This window comes from Poromitra crassiceps (genome assembly GCF_964638095.1).
Source record: "Poromitra crassiceps genome assembly, chromosome: 2".
NCBI classification, from domain to species: Eukaryota; Metazoa; Chordata; class Actinopteri; order Beryciformes; family Melamphaidae; genus Poromitra; species Poromitra crassiceps.
In genome coordinates, this window is record NC_139624.1 from 41,717,224 (window position 1) to 41,737,823 (window position 20,600).

The 20,600-nt window shown below is 44.7% G+C and overlaps 1 protein-coding gene across 3 annotated transcripts in view; it reads right to left on the reverse strand.

Annotated features, from left to right (window-relative positions):
- The window catches only part of exoc4 (exocyst complex component 4), a 298,065-nt gene that overhangs the window by 10,874 nt on the left and 266,591 nt on the right, over positions 1-20,600 (reverse strand). For all 3 annotated transcript variants that reach the window (XR_014553501.1, XM_083654561.1, XM_083654560.1), the window contains one exon: positions 20,239-20,398. Coding sequence is in view for 2 of the 3 variants with exons in the window: in XM_083654561.1 (XP_083510687.1) it covers positions 20,239-20,398 (160 nt within the window). In the remaining variant the exon portion in view is untranslated. The remainder of the gene's footprint in view (positions 1-20,238; positions 20,399-20,600) is intronic.

The following is a 20,600-nucleotide window of genomic DNA, read 5'->3' on the forward strand; positions in this document are numbered from 1 at the left end:
AAGACAGAAGATAAACAGGTAATCATCATACAACTCCAAGCTACTGAACACATCTAAAACTACTTGGATTAAAACAATAAACAACACTTGTCCAACACTGCTGTGTAGGGTTTCTCTATGTGCGTGTGTGTGCGCGTGTGTGTGTTCTGATTATGGGTGTCACCGTGTACACGGCTAATCAGATATTAAATCATAACCGTTTAGAAAAGAAGCGATTCCACGTGTGTTGTGTATGCGTCACATCAGTTGTGTCTGTGCCTTTAAGAAAGTGGTGTTGTTGTTGTAAACATGGAACCAATGTGACCGCATGCAAATAAAACGTTAACAGTTACGTCGTGGTCCACAAGTTATTGCTCTTAAGAAACATTAAGAAGTTTGTTATTTTGCTCCAGAGAAGTCGACACTCTGGAGTGTATATCAAACTCAAAACTGTATTCACTGTTAGTTAAGAAGTTATTCGATGCTTGGCCAAGCGGAAAGTGATTTCTTTATTAAATAGTGACAAAGTAAATTAAGTTGCAACAGACCAATGCCTCAAGTCTTCACCAGCAGACACACTGACATCTACAGTGTTGACATCCAGAGAAGGTCTCTGATTTTACAGCTGGGCCACACCAGCCGGTGAACTCTTGCTTCCAGACGTGACGACCAGGCCTACAGAAGACACCAGCGCTCACTGAGATACCCGTCGCCTGGCAACGGTCATCTTGTCCCCTGCATCCAGGAGACAGAGGTTTTCCCTGTCTCAGATGTCATCGGAGAAGGCAGCTAGATCTATCAACAAACCCGTATAGGCTACGTGGTCCAAGTCTTTCTGTTGACTTGAGAGCTGCTTGCAAAAGTTACATTTAAATCTAAAATAAGCTTAAGAAACAGGCTTTTTATAGTTTCCGTTCTACTGGTGCTATTAACACCAGACCATTTTGCATCCCTTATTTCACTCTCCCATTCCCATCTTTTTTATTTTGCTCTCCTCATGTCAGTGTATGCATCAGGCTTCATGCTATTACATTGTTGTTTTAATAAATATACTTTTATTGAGAGAAGCCTATGGGCTTTATGAATTACGCAGAGGCTGTTTTTCCTTCTTTTTGACAAAAGCAGGTGGCGCCTTTCAAAATGTTTACTGAATGAAAACCAATATTAACATTTTCATAATTAAGATTTCCCACCTCTGCATAATTCATAATTCCATAACTACTGTAATTGCTACACAACCTTTGCTCCAGGTGTGAAATGCTCTACTCAGGATGTCTCTAAAACACACCAGCGTGTGTCTGGTGTTCAGGAGGACACAATGGTATTCGAATGATTTGGTTTCACAGTACAATGGCAGAGTGAAACTAGCTGGTGCCCCTGTGGAACTCACTACCTCTTTGATCAGGGCACTGGTCACACAGAGTGTAACAAAACGGTTGTTTCACATGGATCTGTGAAAAGTCAAGCCAAGCCCAGGCCAATGCCTTGTTTAATTAAATCAACTATCAATTAAATCAACTACTGTAAAGGTAGCTACAGTAGTATAACTAACCTACATATTTAGGCCCAACAATTGGGACTAAATCCATTGTGCAGTTTGTTGTTCCTATTAGGTAGGATCCAATATCAAGCAATAGACTAGAAATAACCGCCTCAGGGTTGTATGTAGAGCTGGGTATTGGTTAAAATTTCAAGAATCGATTCGATTCCGATTCACAAGGTTGCGAATCGATTAATTTCGATTCGATTCGATTCCGATTCGATCAATTTCAATATTGATTTGGTTAGTGATACCAAAATGTGTTTTTTGAGCTGTACCCTGAATTACATGACTGTCCAGTTATGTAACATAGGGGTTCCCAACCAGCCAAGTACCGGTAGATGCATGGGAAAAAAAAGTTGCAGACCTGTTGTCAATTTTAATGGTTTTAGTTACACATATATTTACTCACCAGGTGGTGACAAAGGGTAAATAACAGCCTTTTCATCTGTCAATAAAGACACTTTCACAATTATGCACAGTGATTTGATTTCAGCCTATATAATTTCTAAAAGTAGATATTAACTCATTGAGTGCCAGCCACTTTTGGAGAACGGACGCTCCAGAGTTGCCAGAGTGCCAGAGTTTCAGAGCGTTTTCAGTGATTTCTCAAGGCCCACAGAATATTGTGTGATATTACTATGTAAACACCGAACACGCACAAAGAACGATGAGACTCTCTTCTATCATCTGCAAAAAAAAGTTTAATGATACCATTTTCCGTTCTTTAGTTATGAGCCGGAGAAGATAGGCTGTTTTGAGCAAAAAGACAGGTTTCAAATTATAAGCTGAGATATTCAGCCTTTTGTGAAATGAAGCATTTCAAGCACATTCACTGACTCTAGCTAATATTTTCTGATGTAGTGACGTGGTGTAGTTGTGTGGTGCCCTGCGTGCCCCACCCCCCTCTCCCCCCCTCAGCTGCAAACTCCTCCCCACACTAACACACAGCCTCACGCACCCAGTCTATTTTCGGAGCGCTCAGTTTTTGTGCGCCGGGCGGCTCCCAGCGCGACACGGAAATGCCAAACCGGACTGCAGGGAAAGGTTTGGCCCTTCGGCGTCGGGTGCTGCCTTTCTGGCGGGTAATCGTGTGGAGAAACTATATGCAGACAGACAGACAGAGGCAGAGGAGCTCAGTTGTGGACGCGGATTGACTGATGTTCGCAGCCAACGTCAGCTGCAGACAGAGCAATCTATATGGCTCTGGCTGCAGCATGCATCGGTTTCTCTTTGATCACGGCTTTTTTCTGCTGTTTTCCAGACCTTTCTGTAATCTGGAGAGCACTGTCGCCACCTAATGAGTCCGTAAAATAGGTTATACACCTTCAATAGCTCCCATATTTGTACAGGAGATGCCTGAGGCTTTGATCCACGTCCCACCGTCAAAAAACGCAATTGACGAACATACTCGTCCTTGGCACTCTACGTTACTAAACGAAATGACGAACATACTCGTCCATGGCACTCAATGAGTTAATGATCAAACATTTCCATTCATGTAGCCTACAGTATTTATGTTTTTGTTTCAACTACAAACATAAATAAACGTCAACTTGAAACTATGTTTCAACTACCACACACAGCATAATATTTTAGCCTGTTTATTATTATTTTTTTCGTTTTTTTTTAATAAAAAAAAATCGATCTCTGGACATATGAATCGATAATCGAGGATTAAAATAAAAATCGATAAAAATCGGAGAATCGGTTTTTTGAACCCAGCCCTAGTTGTATGCGTCCGCCAACAAGTTGCAGTCTACATCCATGTCTGTCCAGACTCATACAAGCACAAATACCTTGAAGCCCCATCCAGCCTTACCCTCGCCGTACCCTACCCCTAACCCAGCCACATGTCCTGAGCCAATCCCCCTACCCACCCCTCAAAGCACGACTATCTACGACCTTCCTATCCCTAGCTATGGCCCCTTTTCCCTAGCCCTGCCCCTTTCCCTAGCCCTGCCCCTTTCTCTCTCCCCCCTCATCCACACCCACTAGCCATTCCCCCTACCCACCCCTCGAATCTCAACTCTCTAAAGCTGCGTTCGCACCGACCTATTAAAGTTTTTCGCTGGCATCGAGTTTACATACAAAGTCAATGCAAACGAGCGATTGAGCGTATATTCGCCCGGGAGAAAAATCGCTGGGCATCCGAGTGACAGAGACAGAGCGATAGGGAGAAAATTCGCTCGTCGCGTCGCCCGAGATGAAATATCCCAACTCGAGCGAAATTACGCTGGCATCAGTCGCTTGCTGTTCAACACTGATTGGCTGCCATGTGAGAGTGAGTCAAGGATCACACTGGCTTGGAACAAACCGCTGGTTTATTGTGTGGCAACAAACCGCATTGACAGCTGATTGACAGGCTGAGAGCTGACATGAAGTGAAGTCTGTACTACCAATATAGAGCTTGCGTTAGGAGGAGCACGCTGATAGGCTTAGCTTGTAAACAACTACGGTGGCTCGTAGTGGACAAATATCATGACATTGCGTAACGTTATAGCCCCCAGATGTCCGTCAATTATTGTGCCTGTTGACGAGCAATTTAAACAGAGCGACAGAGCGATTCCAAAGGGTTGAATCGAGTGACAGAGAGAAAAATAAATATCTCGGTGTGAACACAGCTTAAGACCTTCCTATCTGTAACTATGGCCCCCCTTTTACCTAGCCCCGCCCCCTTCCCATGGAAGGGATGGACGTGAGGTCATAGTGACCTTGATCTTTGACCTCTAAAAAATCTAATCAGTTCATCCTTGAGTCCAAGAGGATGTTTGAGCCAAATTTGAAGAAATTCCCTCAAGGTTCATTCAAGGTTCAGACAACATTCCCTCCTGAGATATCAGTGTGTGTGTGTGTGTGTGTGTGTGTGTGTGTGTGTTTCTGTCTGTGTGATGTAGGCAAGTATGTGCTGCTGAAAATGGCCAAACACTTCATTACCCAGGCGGTTGGAAAGCCATTTGCCAAACAGCAGAAGGGCTGTTAATGAGATTAAAATTCTTAGTCACCCCACCATCAAGACAGAAAGAGACACACCACACACACACACACACACGCACACACACACACACACACACACACACACACACACCATATCACTATACAGCACAGTGCACAGTGCTTATAGTGATCACCTTGGGACGGGTCAGATTGATCACTATAAGCGGATGATCATTATAACAATCTTTTTTCTTTTTCTTTATTTCTCGTGCAGATTACCATCTAATTGACATTTGTATTACATGAATACAGTACATATAAAGTAAAGGAATGTTGTGGACTTTAAAAATACAATAAGTTAGGCGCGGTATCGCGTAGAAAGAGAGGCCGCCATTTCTCCACAGACAGAGATGCTGCCATCTCTCCATATACAGACAGACATGCACCGAGTATTCGCTGCTGTATCGTTTGTAAGTAAAAAATAATAATAAAAGGTGGGACAAGGCCAAAAATGATCACTATAAGAGAATTATTCAAACCGCATGTGTATAGGAATGATTCGGGACCAAGCTTTTTGATCAATGTAAGCGGTTGATCACTATAAGCGGATTCCACTGTATATCCTTATAGATATAGCTAGTTAATGAAGAAACAAACTTTATTTTTCTCTGCATTACCAAATGCACTGTTTGCATTGTCCTCTCTCTCTCTCTCTCACACACGCACGCAGGCACGCACGCACGCACGCACGCACACGCACGCACACACACACACACACACACACACACACACACACACACACACACACACACACACACTTCACTAATTTCCACCTGCTTCCATCCAAACTCCCAACCACAAGAGCTCTGCTTCCATAATCAATGTGTGTGTGTGTGTGTGTGTGTGTGTGTGTGTGTGTGTGTGTGTGTGTGTGTGTGTGTGTGTGTGTGTAAGAGTCTATGTATGTGCACTAGTGTGCCAGCATGGTCTGCTGTGTGCTTTCTATTAAATTTTAATTAGCCCACCCGCTTCCCTCGTATGAATATGAAGTAAATTTATGATGCGTGGACGCAGCAAAGGACGGACAGATATGTATGTCAATGGTGTGCGAGAGGGAGATAGATGGGGCGGGGGGGGCGGGGGGGGGGGGGAGAAAAGAGAGAGAAGGAGAGAAAGACAAGAATCAGCACAATTCATTTCCCCTCATTTCCAGCGTGTACAATATTAGGGCCATTACAGGCTGCCTCTGTCAGCGTGTTTGGAACAACACATTAGTTAGTGGAGGAGGAGGAGGGATAAAGACTCTGGATATCCTCTCCACCAGTCAGACGCAAGGCTTGTTGCTGCGGTAACAAATGCTGAGACGACCGACACCGGCGACCAGGCTGTTGACTTCCCTCTGTTTCTTTGTCTCTCTCTTGGTCTGTCCATTCCTCCATCTCTGTTCACAACCACTCTCCTTTCTGGTCCTGGTCTCTCCCTAACGTCTCCCTCCCTGCCTCCCTTCTGTCCCTCTCTCCCTCCAGAGCGGAGCATTTGTCTCTCCTCTGGTAATGAGGAAAGGTCTGCAGAGACACACACTGAGGCTTCATCAGCAAACACCAGTCTCATCATGCTGTGCCATGCACAACACACACACACACACACACACGCACACCTACCCTATATACACACACACAAACACACACTCTCACACTTCATCAGCAAAGACCAGCGTCATCACGCTGTGGGACACACATACACTGCTACACAAACACACATGCACTCTCACATCTCCTTCAGCAAAGACCTGTTCCAACATGCACCTTGTGCCCGCGCAAACACACACACACACACACACAAACACACACACACACACACACACACAAAGGGAGGGGTTGGACAGAGAAGGCGAGAGAGAAAACAACAGCAAAGATGGTGCAGGTGGATGGACAGTAGCAAATAAGAGACGAAGGGAGAAAGGAAGAGAAAGAGAGCGAGAGAAGAGGAAGAGCGAGATAAAGAGAGAGAGACACAAGGTGACAAGAAAAGAGGAAGAAGCTAAGTGATAACGCACCAAAGCCGGGCCTAAATACAAACACTTTTATCTGTTGACAGCCACTACCTCCTGACACGGCCGTCAACTGTACTTATTACCACATTCTCTGTAATTCTGTCAGGCCAACACACACACACACACACACACACACACACACACACACACACACACACACACACACACACACACACACACACACACGGGTTTAGGCACACACACCTAAAGACACCCTTGTAATTTCCAGTAGCAGACAGGTGGGAGCGATGTGCTGAACACTGGGGCATCACTGCAGTGAGCTGTCAGACTGGTGTTGCTTAGCCTAGCTGCAGGGCAGAGTCCTGCACCGGGTCGGGGTTCCGCGGGGCCCCACCGGGTACCCGCAAAAAAGTGCGGGGTGCGGGTAAAAAATACACTTCTGTAAATTGGTGGGTTGGGCCGCGGGTAAAAATGAACTAAATGCGGACGGGGGGCGGATGGAACAACGACAACGTATGAGCCATGTATGTTTTTCTGTTGCACTCAGACTGAGGCAGGGGGTGTGTCTGGCAGGGGGGGGTGTGTCTGGCAGCTGGTCTGACTGGAAGAGGATATTATATGAGAGTCCATGGGAAGAGGAGAAAAGTTTCTGATGCACGTTTTCCGCTTTGTTTACATAACCGGCATCGTTTCAAGTATGCGCATACCGTGCATTGTGTGACACTATATGGACTGCACAAAACATTCAAAACTCAGCTGCGGGGTCAAGGTGATTGATTGGAGACAGACGAGTCGGACAGATAATATAGTAGGCTAACGTTAGCCTCCACTACAGTCAACCATACACACTGGCTGTTTTCATAGCAACAGGCAACACCATGTCATGGATGGATACCGTGAAAGTGGAGAGGTCTCTCATCCCAACGTGGATTTACGTTCCTGCAACAGCAATCATAAAGGCAGTATGGATTATACCGGACATATTGGAAATAGCTGGTAAGTCACTTTGCTTGCTGTAACTGTCTGTGTCTGATAGCAGAGCTATCCAGCTGGTTAGTGAGCTAGCAGCTGCTAAAAGCTAATTAACGTACATCAGCTGACGAGTCTCGGCCAGAAAGACTGCTGTTCGCCTCCCGTGTGAAACGGTGGCAGTTTCGTTAGGTTCACTACAAAATGTTTGCACTGCAGATTAACGGTTATTATATATACAGTATGCGGTTCTGGATCGGAGCGCGGGTCTCATGTCTGCGGGGCGGGGTGGGTTGCGTTACTGATTGATCATATGTGCGGGTTCGCGGAGCGGGGTCGGTACTGCATGTCGCGGGGCCGGGCGGAGCCAGGTCTTGAAAATCAGACCCGCGCAGGACTCTGCTGCAGGGTAAGGGGTAGGGGTGGGAATCACCAGATGCCCACGATACGATACTAAAACGATACTTGAGTCACGATACGATAGTATTGCGATATCGCGATATATTGAATATTGCGATATTTCGATATATTGTGATTTCTTACTTTTTCAACTGCAAATGATGTCACCAAAGGAATACTTGGTCAACATCTGGTTTATATAATAACAATTTTTCAGTCTGACTTCAACCATTTTATTGCAGCAACATTGTCAAGTAGACAGACCAACAACTTTCATAAAGTCATGTCATAGTTGCATGCACCTGACAAACTGAACTGTTTGTTACAGTCTACTTACAGTCCACCTTAACTGGATGTGTGTGTGGACTACTGTACTTAGGTAGTTTTTGAACAATGCAACTTCACTTACACAAAACATCTTGTGCAGCCCATTCAGTAACTGGGGAATTTGTAAATTACTGTTATGACAAAACTGTTACTGTTAAAACAAAATGAAAATATGCTACCGTTTGTTTACTGCTGGCCTTGGAACTAAAGTTTATAGTAGCCCGGTGGTCTGGCATGGCCTGCAATTTTTTTTTTTTTTTGCAATATCGATACTTGGCGTCCAAATATCGATACAATATCGTCAGGCAAAATATCGCGATACTATGGTGTATCGATTTTTTCCCCCACCCCTAGTAAGGGGTCTAGCCAGTTATCCTCAGCAGTCTGGATGCTGCTAGCTAGGGATGTTATGACAGCACCGCAACCTGCCCACACGGGTCACTGGGCAGCTCCGCTCCACGCACGTGTGTGTGTCTGGTATTTGGTTGGTCATTTCCTTGTGTGTGTATGGTGAAACATACCATAAGTGTTGATTTGCCAGACATAGCAGACATGTATGCACACAAGCCTCACACACATACCTAGACATTGCAGTAACACGTGTGTGTCTGTGCGCTCTGTCTCTCTCTCTCTCTCTCTCTCTCTCTCACACACACACACACACACACACACACACACACACACACACAGCCACCTTGTAGTACAAAATGCATGTCTGTGTGTAGTGAGTGTCCTTTCAACAGTGCAGCCTCTCTACCGGTGTGCTGCAGTAAAAGTTGCTTGTTCCAACAGAATGGTAATTCCGGGCTTAGTCGACCTGTGTGTGTTGAATTGCTAAGCACACACGCACGCACGCACGCACGCACGCACGCACACACACACACACACACACACACACACACACACACACACACACACACACACACACACACACACACACACACACACACACACACACGTCATCTAGCTACTTAATAATCCTATACTTCGGCGACCAGTGGAGATAGCTACAGCCTTCAATGTCATTTTGAAGGAATGACATGTCTACTACATTTTGTCAAAGTGATGGAGCTTCATGATGTTTATCTAGTCAGCCTTAGCCAACCTGATGACTACACCATGATCACACATACAGTATAAAGCTACAGTACAGCCACAGGGGACAAAGAAGGGCCATTCAGACAACATCCACAGTGCACACTATCATCCACAGTGCACACTATCATCCACAGTGCACACTATCATGCACAGTGCACACTATCATCCACAGTGCACACTATCATCCACAGTGCACACTATCATCCACAGTGCACACTATCATCCACAGTGCACACTATCATCCACAGTACACACTATCATCCACAGTACACACTATCATCCACAGTACACACTATCATCCACAGTGCACACTATCATCCACAGTAGACAGTACACACTATCATCCACAGTGCACACTATCATCCACAGTGCACACTATCATCCACAGTGCACACTATCATCCACAGTGCACACTAGGGATGCAGCGGTTTCCGGTTTGAAGGTATACCTCGGTTTCAAAAAGTCACGGTATCAAAACCACTAAGTTTTGCCGTCATACCTTCCCCACGGTATCACCTGTTTCCCCCTGAGAGAGAAAGTGCCCAGACAGAGTGCAGTAACGCGGCCCCTCCCCCCAGCTGCCCAGTCTCAGCAATCAGTGTAGCTGTGATCGTCAAGAAGTCATCAAGTCAATCGTTTACTCCCGTGCGTAGCCTATTGTAATTCAACGTGATAATGGCTGCTGAAGGAGAATCCCCAGAACGTTCCCCCGGGCGGTGGGCCGCGGCCCCGTCGAAAAAGACAAACTCCGCGGTGTGTGGGAATATTTTTGGTAAAAGCAGGGACGGCCAGGGAGGATTAGAGGGGGAAATACCTCAAACATGAATCAGCACATCTGCAGGAACAACACCCGTCCTTCCTTATTTGCCAAATTCAAGGTACGTTAAACGTCTTGCGTCATCATACATCGTGTCGGACATAAACCATTTCCACCGGCAGGAGGATGAACGTAAAATAAACACTGTCATAGGCTAACGTTATCGATAACATAACATGGCTAATTAGCACTCAGCTGTCTTTGCTCTAACTAACGATAACGTTACTTGACTGAGCGAACGTCTTATGCCGGCGTATTGCACTGAAGAGAAGTAACAACAGTCATTAAATAAGAGGCAGAGGTGTGTGTGTGTGTGTGTGTGTGTGTGTGTGTGTGACGCACAGAGAGGCAGAAGTGTGTGTGTGTTTACATTATGTCTGCTTGGATCCATTATAAGCTAGCAATGCGCTACACTATTTCTCCTGTGCTTACAGCACATGCATCCAGTGTCTGCACTGCTACTTTCTTCCAAAATATCTGGATCTCTAATATTTGCCCTACAGTACTTTTGGATACAAATAAAAGTGTGTGTGTGTGTGTGTGTGTGTGTGTGCACATTAACATTGAAACATTTATGTCCAGTGTCCAATCCGATTTGACAAAAGATAAGCATGTGTGTTTTAGTTTTACATACGTTAATTAGATGAAATAAATAGTTCAATAACAAACAAAAAAATGTAGGCTATTTTTTTGTTGCCAGATTTCACAATAACACATAAAGGTCCGCGATACTGTGATCCCGTGAAACCGTGGTATTTTTGTCCAAGGTTATCATACCGTCAAAAACTCATACCGCTGCATCTCTAGTGCACACTATCATCCACAGTGCACACTATCATCCACAGTGCACACTATCATCCACAGTGCACACTATCATCCACAGTAGACAGTACACACTATCATCCACAGTAGACAGTACACACTATCATCCACAGTACACACTATCATCCACAGTACACACTATCATCCACAGTACACACTATCATCCACAGTACACACTATCATCCACAGTACACACTATCATCCACAGTACACACTATCATCCACAGTACACACTATCATCCACAGTACACACTATCATCCACAGTACACACTATCATCCACAGTGCACACTATGATCCACAGTGCACACTATCATCCACAGTGCACACTATCATCCACAGTACACACTATCATCCACAGTAGACAGTACACCCTATCATCCACAGTACACACTATCATCCACAGTAGTGCACACTATCATCCACAGTACACACTATCATCCACAGTACACACTATCATCCACAGTACACACTATCATCCACAGTGCACACTATGATCCACAGTGCACACTATCATCCACAGTACACACTATCATCCACAGTACACACTATCATCCACAGTACACACTATCATCCACAGTGCACACTATCATCCACAGTGCACACTATCATCCACAGTGCACACTATCATCCACAGTGCACACTATCATCCACAGTACACACTATCATCCACAGTACACACTATCATCCACAGTGCACACTATGATCCACAGTGCACACTATCATCCACAGTACACACTATCATCCACAGTACACACTATCATCCACAGTACACACTATCATCCACAGTACACACTATCATCCACAGTACACACTATCATCCACAGTACACACTATCATCCACAGTAGTGCACACTATCATCCACAGTGCACACTATCATCCACAGTACACACTATCATCCACAGTACACACTATCATCCACAGTACACACTATCATCCACAGTACACACTATCATCCACAGTACACACTATCATCCACAGTAGTGCACACTATCATCCACAGTGCACACTATCATCCACAGTGCACACTAGGGCTGGGCGATATGGCCTCTAAAGAATATCTCAATATTTTTCGGCTATATCGCGATACACGATATATATCTTGATATTTTGAAATCTCTCATAAATGCTCAATTGAACCCTTCAGGGTTCATACACATTTTGACCAATGGATTTCCATGACTTTAAACCAAATTTCCATGACCAAAAATTTTCTAAAGTCTCGGTGTATACATGAAAAAGTCAGTGAGTAAAAATATATGTAATCTTGAGTAGAGCTGGGCAATATGGACCAAAAATCATATCTCAGTATTTTTAGGCTGAATGGCGAAATATGATATATCTTGGTATTTTCTACAAAGTGGGCTAGATTTTCAATTGTAAATTGGGCTGGGCGATATGGACTCTTACAAAATATATTTACACAATGTGATTTTTGATAAAAAAAAATCATCAGTGAATAATGATATAATGAATAATGTTAAGTGGGTAAAGGCAAATAATAGAACAGCTAGAAAAGTCTGGTAAGCTCATAAAATGACTTCACTTTACTGCAGCCTTTAAAACCAGGAAAAGACGAGTATGCAGTATCACAATATTACCATAACAAAATCTAAAACGAGATCTAGGTCTCATCTAGTCACAATATTGGCCAGACCTAACCTTGAGTGCCACGCAGAAACGCTGAGACACAATTTTTTGAGACATGCGCGCACACACATGCACCTCGCTGTGTTAACTTGACTGACTGGCAAGTGCAGATATAGGGGAGCTCATACAGGAGGCGGAATCAGGACAGGGATCTTGAAGACTTACAGTATGTGGTAGATTCCAGGTTTCTTCTGAAAATGTTGTTTTAATGTTTGTTTTTTGTTCAAAATTGTCTTTACTTTATTAGGTACCACTGGTCGATAGATGTTGAGAGCGAGAGGGAGAGAGAGTGGGGGTTTGTGTGTGTGGGAGGGTTGTATTTGTTTTGTTGTGTTTATTGTACAAAACCTATATTGTAATACTTGCAATAACAGTTGATAATTGTACGGGGAAAAATTTAATAAACATATTATAAAAAAAAAAAAAAAACTTGACTGACTGGGGTTGACTAACCCTGAGCCGACAGGTTTGGTGCATGTTTTGCAGATAACCGTTGTTTGTTCAACATCGTCCTTGAGATACCAAAACCACTGCCAGATGATAGATCCAGTGCTGTTTCTTTTTGCAACAAATTTGTCCGCCCCCGGCTCCATTTCTTGCTCCTAGCTCTCAGGTTCTTGCTCTTGTCCTCCACGCTGCCTTGACGGTGGCTCTTCTGGGCGAGTGTCTGTGACGTCGCGTAGCGCGAGCGAGTGTGTCAGCTGGGAATAATATGCTTGACAATTTGACGCGTTTGACGCGTATGCATGTGATTCCCCCTCCCTTCCTGTTTGTCTGAGTGTGAGAGGGAGAGCTGACAAGAGCAAACGTGAAGCGAGTCATGCCGGCGGCTTAAGTTATAAACAATGCGTGACAATTATACTCAAATGTTCACGATATAGTCATTTACTACATATCACGTGGCACAAGCCGAGATACATCGAGTATATTCGATATATCGCCCAGCCCTATTGCACACTATCATCCACTATCATCCACAGTACACACTATCATCCACAGTGCACACTATCATCCACAGTAGTGCACACTATCATCCACAGTGCACACTATCATCCACAGTACACACTATCATCCACAGTGCACACTATCATCCACAGTAGTGCACACTATCATCCACAGTACACACTATCATCCACAGTACACACTATCATCCACAGTACACACTATCATCCACAGTACACACTATCATCCACAGTACACACTATCATCCACAGTACACACTATCATCCACAGTACACACTATCATCCACAGTACACACTATCATCCACAGTACACACTATCATCCACAGTGCACACTATCATCCACAGTGCACACTATCATCCACAGTGCACACTATCATCCACAGTACACACTATCATCCACAGTACACACTATCATCCACAGTACACACTATCATCCACAGTACACACTATCATCCACAGTGCACACTATCATCCACAGTGCACACTATCATCCACAGTGCACACTATGATCCACAGTGCACACTATCATCCACAGTGCACACTATCATCCACAGTGCACACTATCATCCACAGTACACACTATCATCCACAGTGCACACTATCATCCACAGTGCACACTATCATCCACAGTGCACACTATCATCCACAGTAGACAGTACACACTATCATCCACAGTGCACACTATCATCCACAGTGCACACTATCATCCACAGTACACACTATCATCCACAGTACACACTATCATCCACAGTACACACTATCATCCAAAAAGTTAAGAGGTGCAACAAAGTAGGACATCTTTAAGTTTTTGACTTGCTGGCCAAGCTGCAACGTAAAAAAAATATGCTTCGTCTTCAAATCTCACTGACAGCAAATTATTTTTGGATCTCTATTTAAGGTTACTACATTTCTTGTCACGCAAAATGGGGGGGGGGGGGGGGGGGGGGTATCCACAGGCTGGAGGGGACTGTTGCTAGGCAACACAGGTTTATTGAACCTTTTATTTAAGATTGGTTGGGAACTATTAAGGCTTCTGTTGTTTTCCAGATAAAAGACTCTGGAATGGCTTTGCCCATTCATCTCACCACTCCCTCTGTCAGGAAACCAGAACACAGCAGAGAGAGAGAGAGAGAGAGAGAGAGAGAGAGAGAGGGGAAGAGAGAAAGAGAGAGAGAGAGAGAGGGACAGATAGGAGAGTGAGAGGAGATATTCAATGAAGTGATGAAGAGGAGGGAGGGAGAGGTGGGGAGAACACACAATATATACATATATACACACACAATATGCATTTTTACACACACATAATAACATTGGACGTATGTTTTCAATGGATTATACAAATGTAGAGTACATGCATTTAGCCACTAGGTGACACTGTTTCCCCATCCTTTTTCACAGTCTGTGATATGTGTGTGTGACCCCAGGAGTTCTGCAGTGCTGGTTACCGGGCCTCTCCTTAGTTTAAACTCAGATCAATGGTTATTACTGTGCCCTTGCCTGGGTATCTCTCTCTCTCTCTCTCTCACGCAGGCACGCGCACGCAAACGCACACACACACACACACACACACAAAATAGAGAAACACACAGGCAAGTAGGGCTGGCACGGATCACGGATAATCTGTGACCCGTACGGATCAGCCCTCACGGTTCGGAACGCGGTTCGGAACCTCCATGGTCCGCAGACGACCCCCCCCCCCCCCCCTTTTTCGTTTCATTTAACATTTAACGTTATATGAGAACGCCTGCAGTGCAGCCAGACACAGACAGGCATCATCATGGCAAGTGCAAGTGAGCTTCCTCATCCCTTCTCCCCGCTGTAAAGTCTCTCTGAAGGCTGTGGCTAGTGGCTACTAAAGACAGCATCACAACAAACTTATTTCAACACCTCTGAAAAAGCACAGGAATGCGAGCAGTGTGTTGCGGGCTGCACAAGATTACGAGAGCCACAACACACACAGCCAGACTCACCCGGTCTGTACCCGTGTCAAGTGACTGCAGGTTAGCAAGCAACAGCCAGGAAGTTATAGCAGCGCCACGCTAAAACAGGAAGTTGGGTTGTTCTGCCTTCAGAGTAAAAGCATAAATTGTGTCACTTATGAGAAAAAAATATTTTTTGAGCTGTGCAGGGCAACAAATGGTTAGAGAAGTATAATAGTATTACAAAATCTAATCGAAAATCTAATTTTGAGAGAAAAAATCTGATTTTTTTTTTTTTTTTTTGCTGATCCGAAAAATCCGTGATCCGTGGCTCAAAATCCGTCACGCGATCCGAACCGTGGGTTTTCTGATCCGTGCCAGCCCTACGGCAAAAAAAAAAAAAAATCTCTCTTTTTTAGCACTCTTTCTAACTATAAATCCACTTCTGTTTTAATTTCCTCTCTTGCCCTCTTTTAACAACATAACATAACATAACATAACACAACACAGGTAAGCAGAAAGAAAAAGACGAAGCAATCACGCCATGAATGAGGAAATGACTCACCTGCTGGAGGCTGGAGATACACGCTTGGGCTAAACTTTTACTCCGTGAAACACTATCGATTAAGTCCGACATCGCTCAGAGGTTTTGAGCAGCTTGAAAACAAGTTTGAAAACGTGCAGAAGTCCATCCACTCACTCACTAAAGAAACTAAGGCAACCGTGAACAGAGTTTATAATGCGGAAAAGCGCATCCGCGCACTGGAGGACAAAAACAACACAGTGAGTCCGAAAATGGATAAAATGCAAAATCGAAACCCTGCACACGCAGGTTGATGACTTAATCAGCAGGAGTAAAAGAAATAACATTCGCCTGATCAATGTAAAAGAGGAGCTGAGATTGGTGACATGGACGCTTTCGTGGCAAAATCCTGTGTTACATCCTGGACCTGAAGGAAGGCGAGAAACCACCAGAGGTGGACAGGGCACACCGGGCGCCTCGGCCACGTCCAGACCCCGGCCTGCCACCGAGGGCCATCTTCATCTGCCTACTCCGCTGGCCCGACCGTCAACTCATCCTCCAGGCTGCGGGGAAGAAGCCCCTCACCTGGGAGGGTACGCGCTTTTTCGTCCGGCAGGACCTCTCCGCGTTGGTGCAACAGAAACGCGCAACATACAACAGCATCATCGAGTCAATGGATATCGCTTTGGCGTACTGTACCCAGCGAGACTCGTCATAACCAGACCGGACTATCTTTAGCACTCTTTCTAACTATAAATCCACTTCTGTTTTAATTTCCTCTCTTGCCCTCTTTTCACCACACCGCGGACACTGTGTGCCCAGCGGCGGAACAAGAGCTCAAAGTGAAACTGCCGAATATCTTTTGAGTTGGACTGGTCAATAGTACTGTGAGTAACTAAAATAAAAAAATAAAAAACGGAATTCTCTCTTCTTTAGCACTCTTTCTAACTATAAATCCACTTCTGTTTTAATTTCCTCTCTTGCCCTCTTTTCACCACACCGCGGACACTGTGTGCACTGTAAAAAAAACAAAAAATACCACAATGTGTGATTTTGTCTGGGGATTAGTGACCTGACTTTTGTTTTGTTGAAATGTTAATAAATGGGAGCTTCCCCAAACAGCCATCTCTTTCCCGACAATCCCCTCTGTGCACGAAGCCTTACATATGGTAATTAAACATCAAAACACCCGCGGCTTATAGACCGGTGCGGCTTATAGAAGAAAAAAATAGTCACCTTTGAAGGTGCGGCTTATAGACCGGTGCGTCTTATAGTCCGGAATTTACGGTAGATTGCATTGTCACCATGTAAAATCTTTGTTGGTGGACCCCAGGAAGAATAGTTGCAGCTTTGTTGTAGCTAATGGGGATCCAAATAAACTTGAAACTTGAAACTTCTCTACATCTGTTCAGTCTTTGCTTTGCATTCCACAACTAACCACTCTTAATGCACTTTGTTCATGTTACTTTTATATCATAAAACTTTGCTTATCCAAACATCTGACTGCAAAACCAGTCAACTGAGCAGGCACAAAGGGCTGAAAACCACCCAAAGTGTGCATTCAAGCATAGTTACTGTATTACAACGATAGATAGATATTTTAGAATGCATGCTTTTTTTTTAAAGCTCTAACCTGGGTTTAAATGTATTTTAGAAATCTGATATTACTTCCCTCGATGACTTATATTACCAAGAAGTTCAATATAATCAAAGTTCTGCACCAGCACAGCATATAATTATTATAATTATTCACATAATTATATCACTCTTTTAGAGGCAATATGGTCTGTTCCACAAGTGGATGTATGAAATACATATATGAATATGCATGTCCTATGCATGAATATGGTGATTTGAAAATGCTGATTGGCTCGGCTGAGTGTCTGTGTATGGGTGAGAGGAGGGGATGTGTGTGTGTGTGTGTGTGTGTGTGTGTGTAGAGTATGTGTGTGTGAGAGTGTGTGTGTGTGTGTGTGTGTGTGTGTGTGTGTGTGTGTGTGTGTGTGTGTGTGTGTGTGTGTGTGTGTGTGTGTGTGTGTGTGTGTGTGTTTGGAGCCGGAGGCTGGTCATTCTAAAAAGCCATGAATGTGTAAACAATGTGCACTGCAATTCCCAATCAACACCTACACACCACCCACGCCTCGCAATCACAGAGCGAGCGGGTGAGAGAGAGAGAGACAGACAGACAGAAAAGCATCACTGGCATTTCTCCATAATGAAAGTTGACAGAGGGGAGAAATAACATACTAATCAATGGTCGGCCGCCTCACAACACATGGACACACATGTACCAAGGACTGTATCAAGAAAGAAGCTGATTAACCCTACACAATGACAAAGGGACAGCATGACAGACACAAGCAGATACCCCCCACCCACGTACTCTACTCGACACACACACACACACACACACACACACACACACACACACACACACACACACACACAAAACATGTGCAGTAAGACTGTATTAGATGCAGAGAGTAGAGATGCACTGATTGCAATTTTCTAGGCCGATTCCTATTTCCAGTTTTTGGGCCAGCGCTGAACCCTGATAATCGATCATTAATTTTACAGAATTTTCGATTATGGAATTTTTTTCAAAATGCCCATCTCTAGTATTAAGTCTACCAATACTACTATAGCATCGGCAGCCTCCGACATCACAAACAGAGAGAGGGAGAGCGTGAGAGAAAGCGCAAGCAAACGCACCGATAACACGGCCACACGGACACCTCTACAGTATGCCGGCAAGATATAATTAGAAGTGTCTATGCAGTGTTGTGTGTGTGTGTGTGTGTGTGTGTGTGTGTGTGTGTGAGTGTGTGTGAGTGTGTGTGTGTTTGCATCTTATAAGATGACTGTGAAGATTAAGATTGTGTCCTCCATGTTCTGCCGCAAGGACAATGCTCGATGGTCTGTCTCCAAGCGGCTGTACTGTCTGCCGCTGTGTGTGCGACGTGAACCATGCATGTAAATTTGACCGGCACAGAATCAGATATATGAGACCGATTGGCCGGTCACCGGTCAATGGCCGATCAGCAGAAAACCGTCCGATTCCGGTCACCGGCCGATCGATCGCTGCATCTCTAGCAGGGGGACCACTCATCTCCTTACATATGAGACAGAGCAACAGAGAAGACGAGGGGAAGGGCAAGACAGAAAGTTTAGAGGGATCAATGTGTAATATCTCACAAGGGCAGTTTTGGTTTAGAGTTAGGGCTAATGTACACCGCCTCTGGAACAGATGTGGTACGGCTGCGAACAGACCCACACTCATGTAATCTGTCAGACGTATGCGGGATCCGACAAAAATAGAAGAGGTGTGTAATTTTTCCGGACCGCATGTATCGCCCATCAATTAACATGGGCGAGAGTCAGTTTTGCCGGATCCGCAACGCAGCCGTAACGCATCTGGTATACATTGCCTGTTAGAGTCTACACAAAAACTCTCATGTCCTTGTTGTGCACTCCTCATTCCAGCCTCATCTTTTCAATCATTTCCTCTCTGTTTTTCACTCTCTCGCCCCAAGCCCCTCCCCTCTTTCTCTATCTTTTCCATTGCCCCTTCCTCCTCTGGCAACTGTCAGGAAAACACATACGTACACTTCTCTTTCGGTCTACTTCTCGCTCCCCCTCCCTCCCTCCCTCCCTCCCTCCCTCCCTCACTGCTCAGGAGGGTATCAGAGCACTGGTGTGCTGTCAGGGCCGGGCAGCACTGGGCAGCAGCAGGTAGATTAACAATAAATAAGAAATAAACAGCCACACGCGCACACACACACACACACACACACACACATAGAGAAAGACGCAGTTTGTCGATCTGCTTGACCATCTGTCTACCTCTTTGACATAGTTGCTGTTTGATCTTGAGGACATACTCCCTGTGTGTGTGTGTGTGTGTGTGTGTGTGTGTGTGTGTGTGTGTGTGTGTGTGTGTGTGTGTGTGTGTGTGTGTGTGTGTGTGTGTGTGTGTGAGAGAGAGAGTGACAGTGATATATCAAACTACATAGGCTGAAAATTGCTTATTGGACAGTCAGTGTTGTCTAGTTCTGCTGTGTGATGGATACAATGTGGTTTTGTTTGATATTTTGTTGTATAATTGATCAATATTACACTGAGATCATCTGCAAAATCCTTAACCTGAACTGATCCTAATAATGCACTATGATTGATTGATGATTAAAATAGCAATTCAAACATAAAAGATATTGAATATCGGCACAAAATATCAGCAGCTTCATATGGGTCAAACCCTTGTGTGTAAGCCTCAGTCTGACCTGGCGAAGTCGAGGTCGGCCTCCCTGGACATGGTGATGTTGGTGAGATTTTGCTGGAGGACAAAGATGTTCCTGCACATCTTCTTGATACCAGACTCACTGATCCTCTTAAAGTACTGGGCCCCGTTGATCAGAATGCAGGAGATCAGATGACCCAGACCTAGAGGGAGAGAGGGTTGTGGGGTGAGAGAAAGGGGGAAACAGTGGGAGTGAGGCTTTCCTCATTAATCATGTCCTCCATTGACCACAAACTGTCATCCAAAATCCATTCACCAACATGCATCTCTCCAATCCATTTTCCCATTATGGCCCCTGCCAACCCCAGTCTTCCCTATGTCTTCTATCTTCACACCCCACTGTAA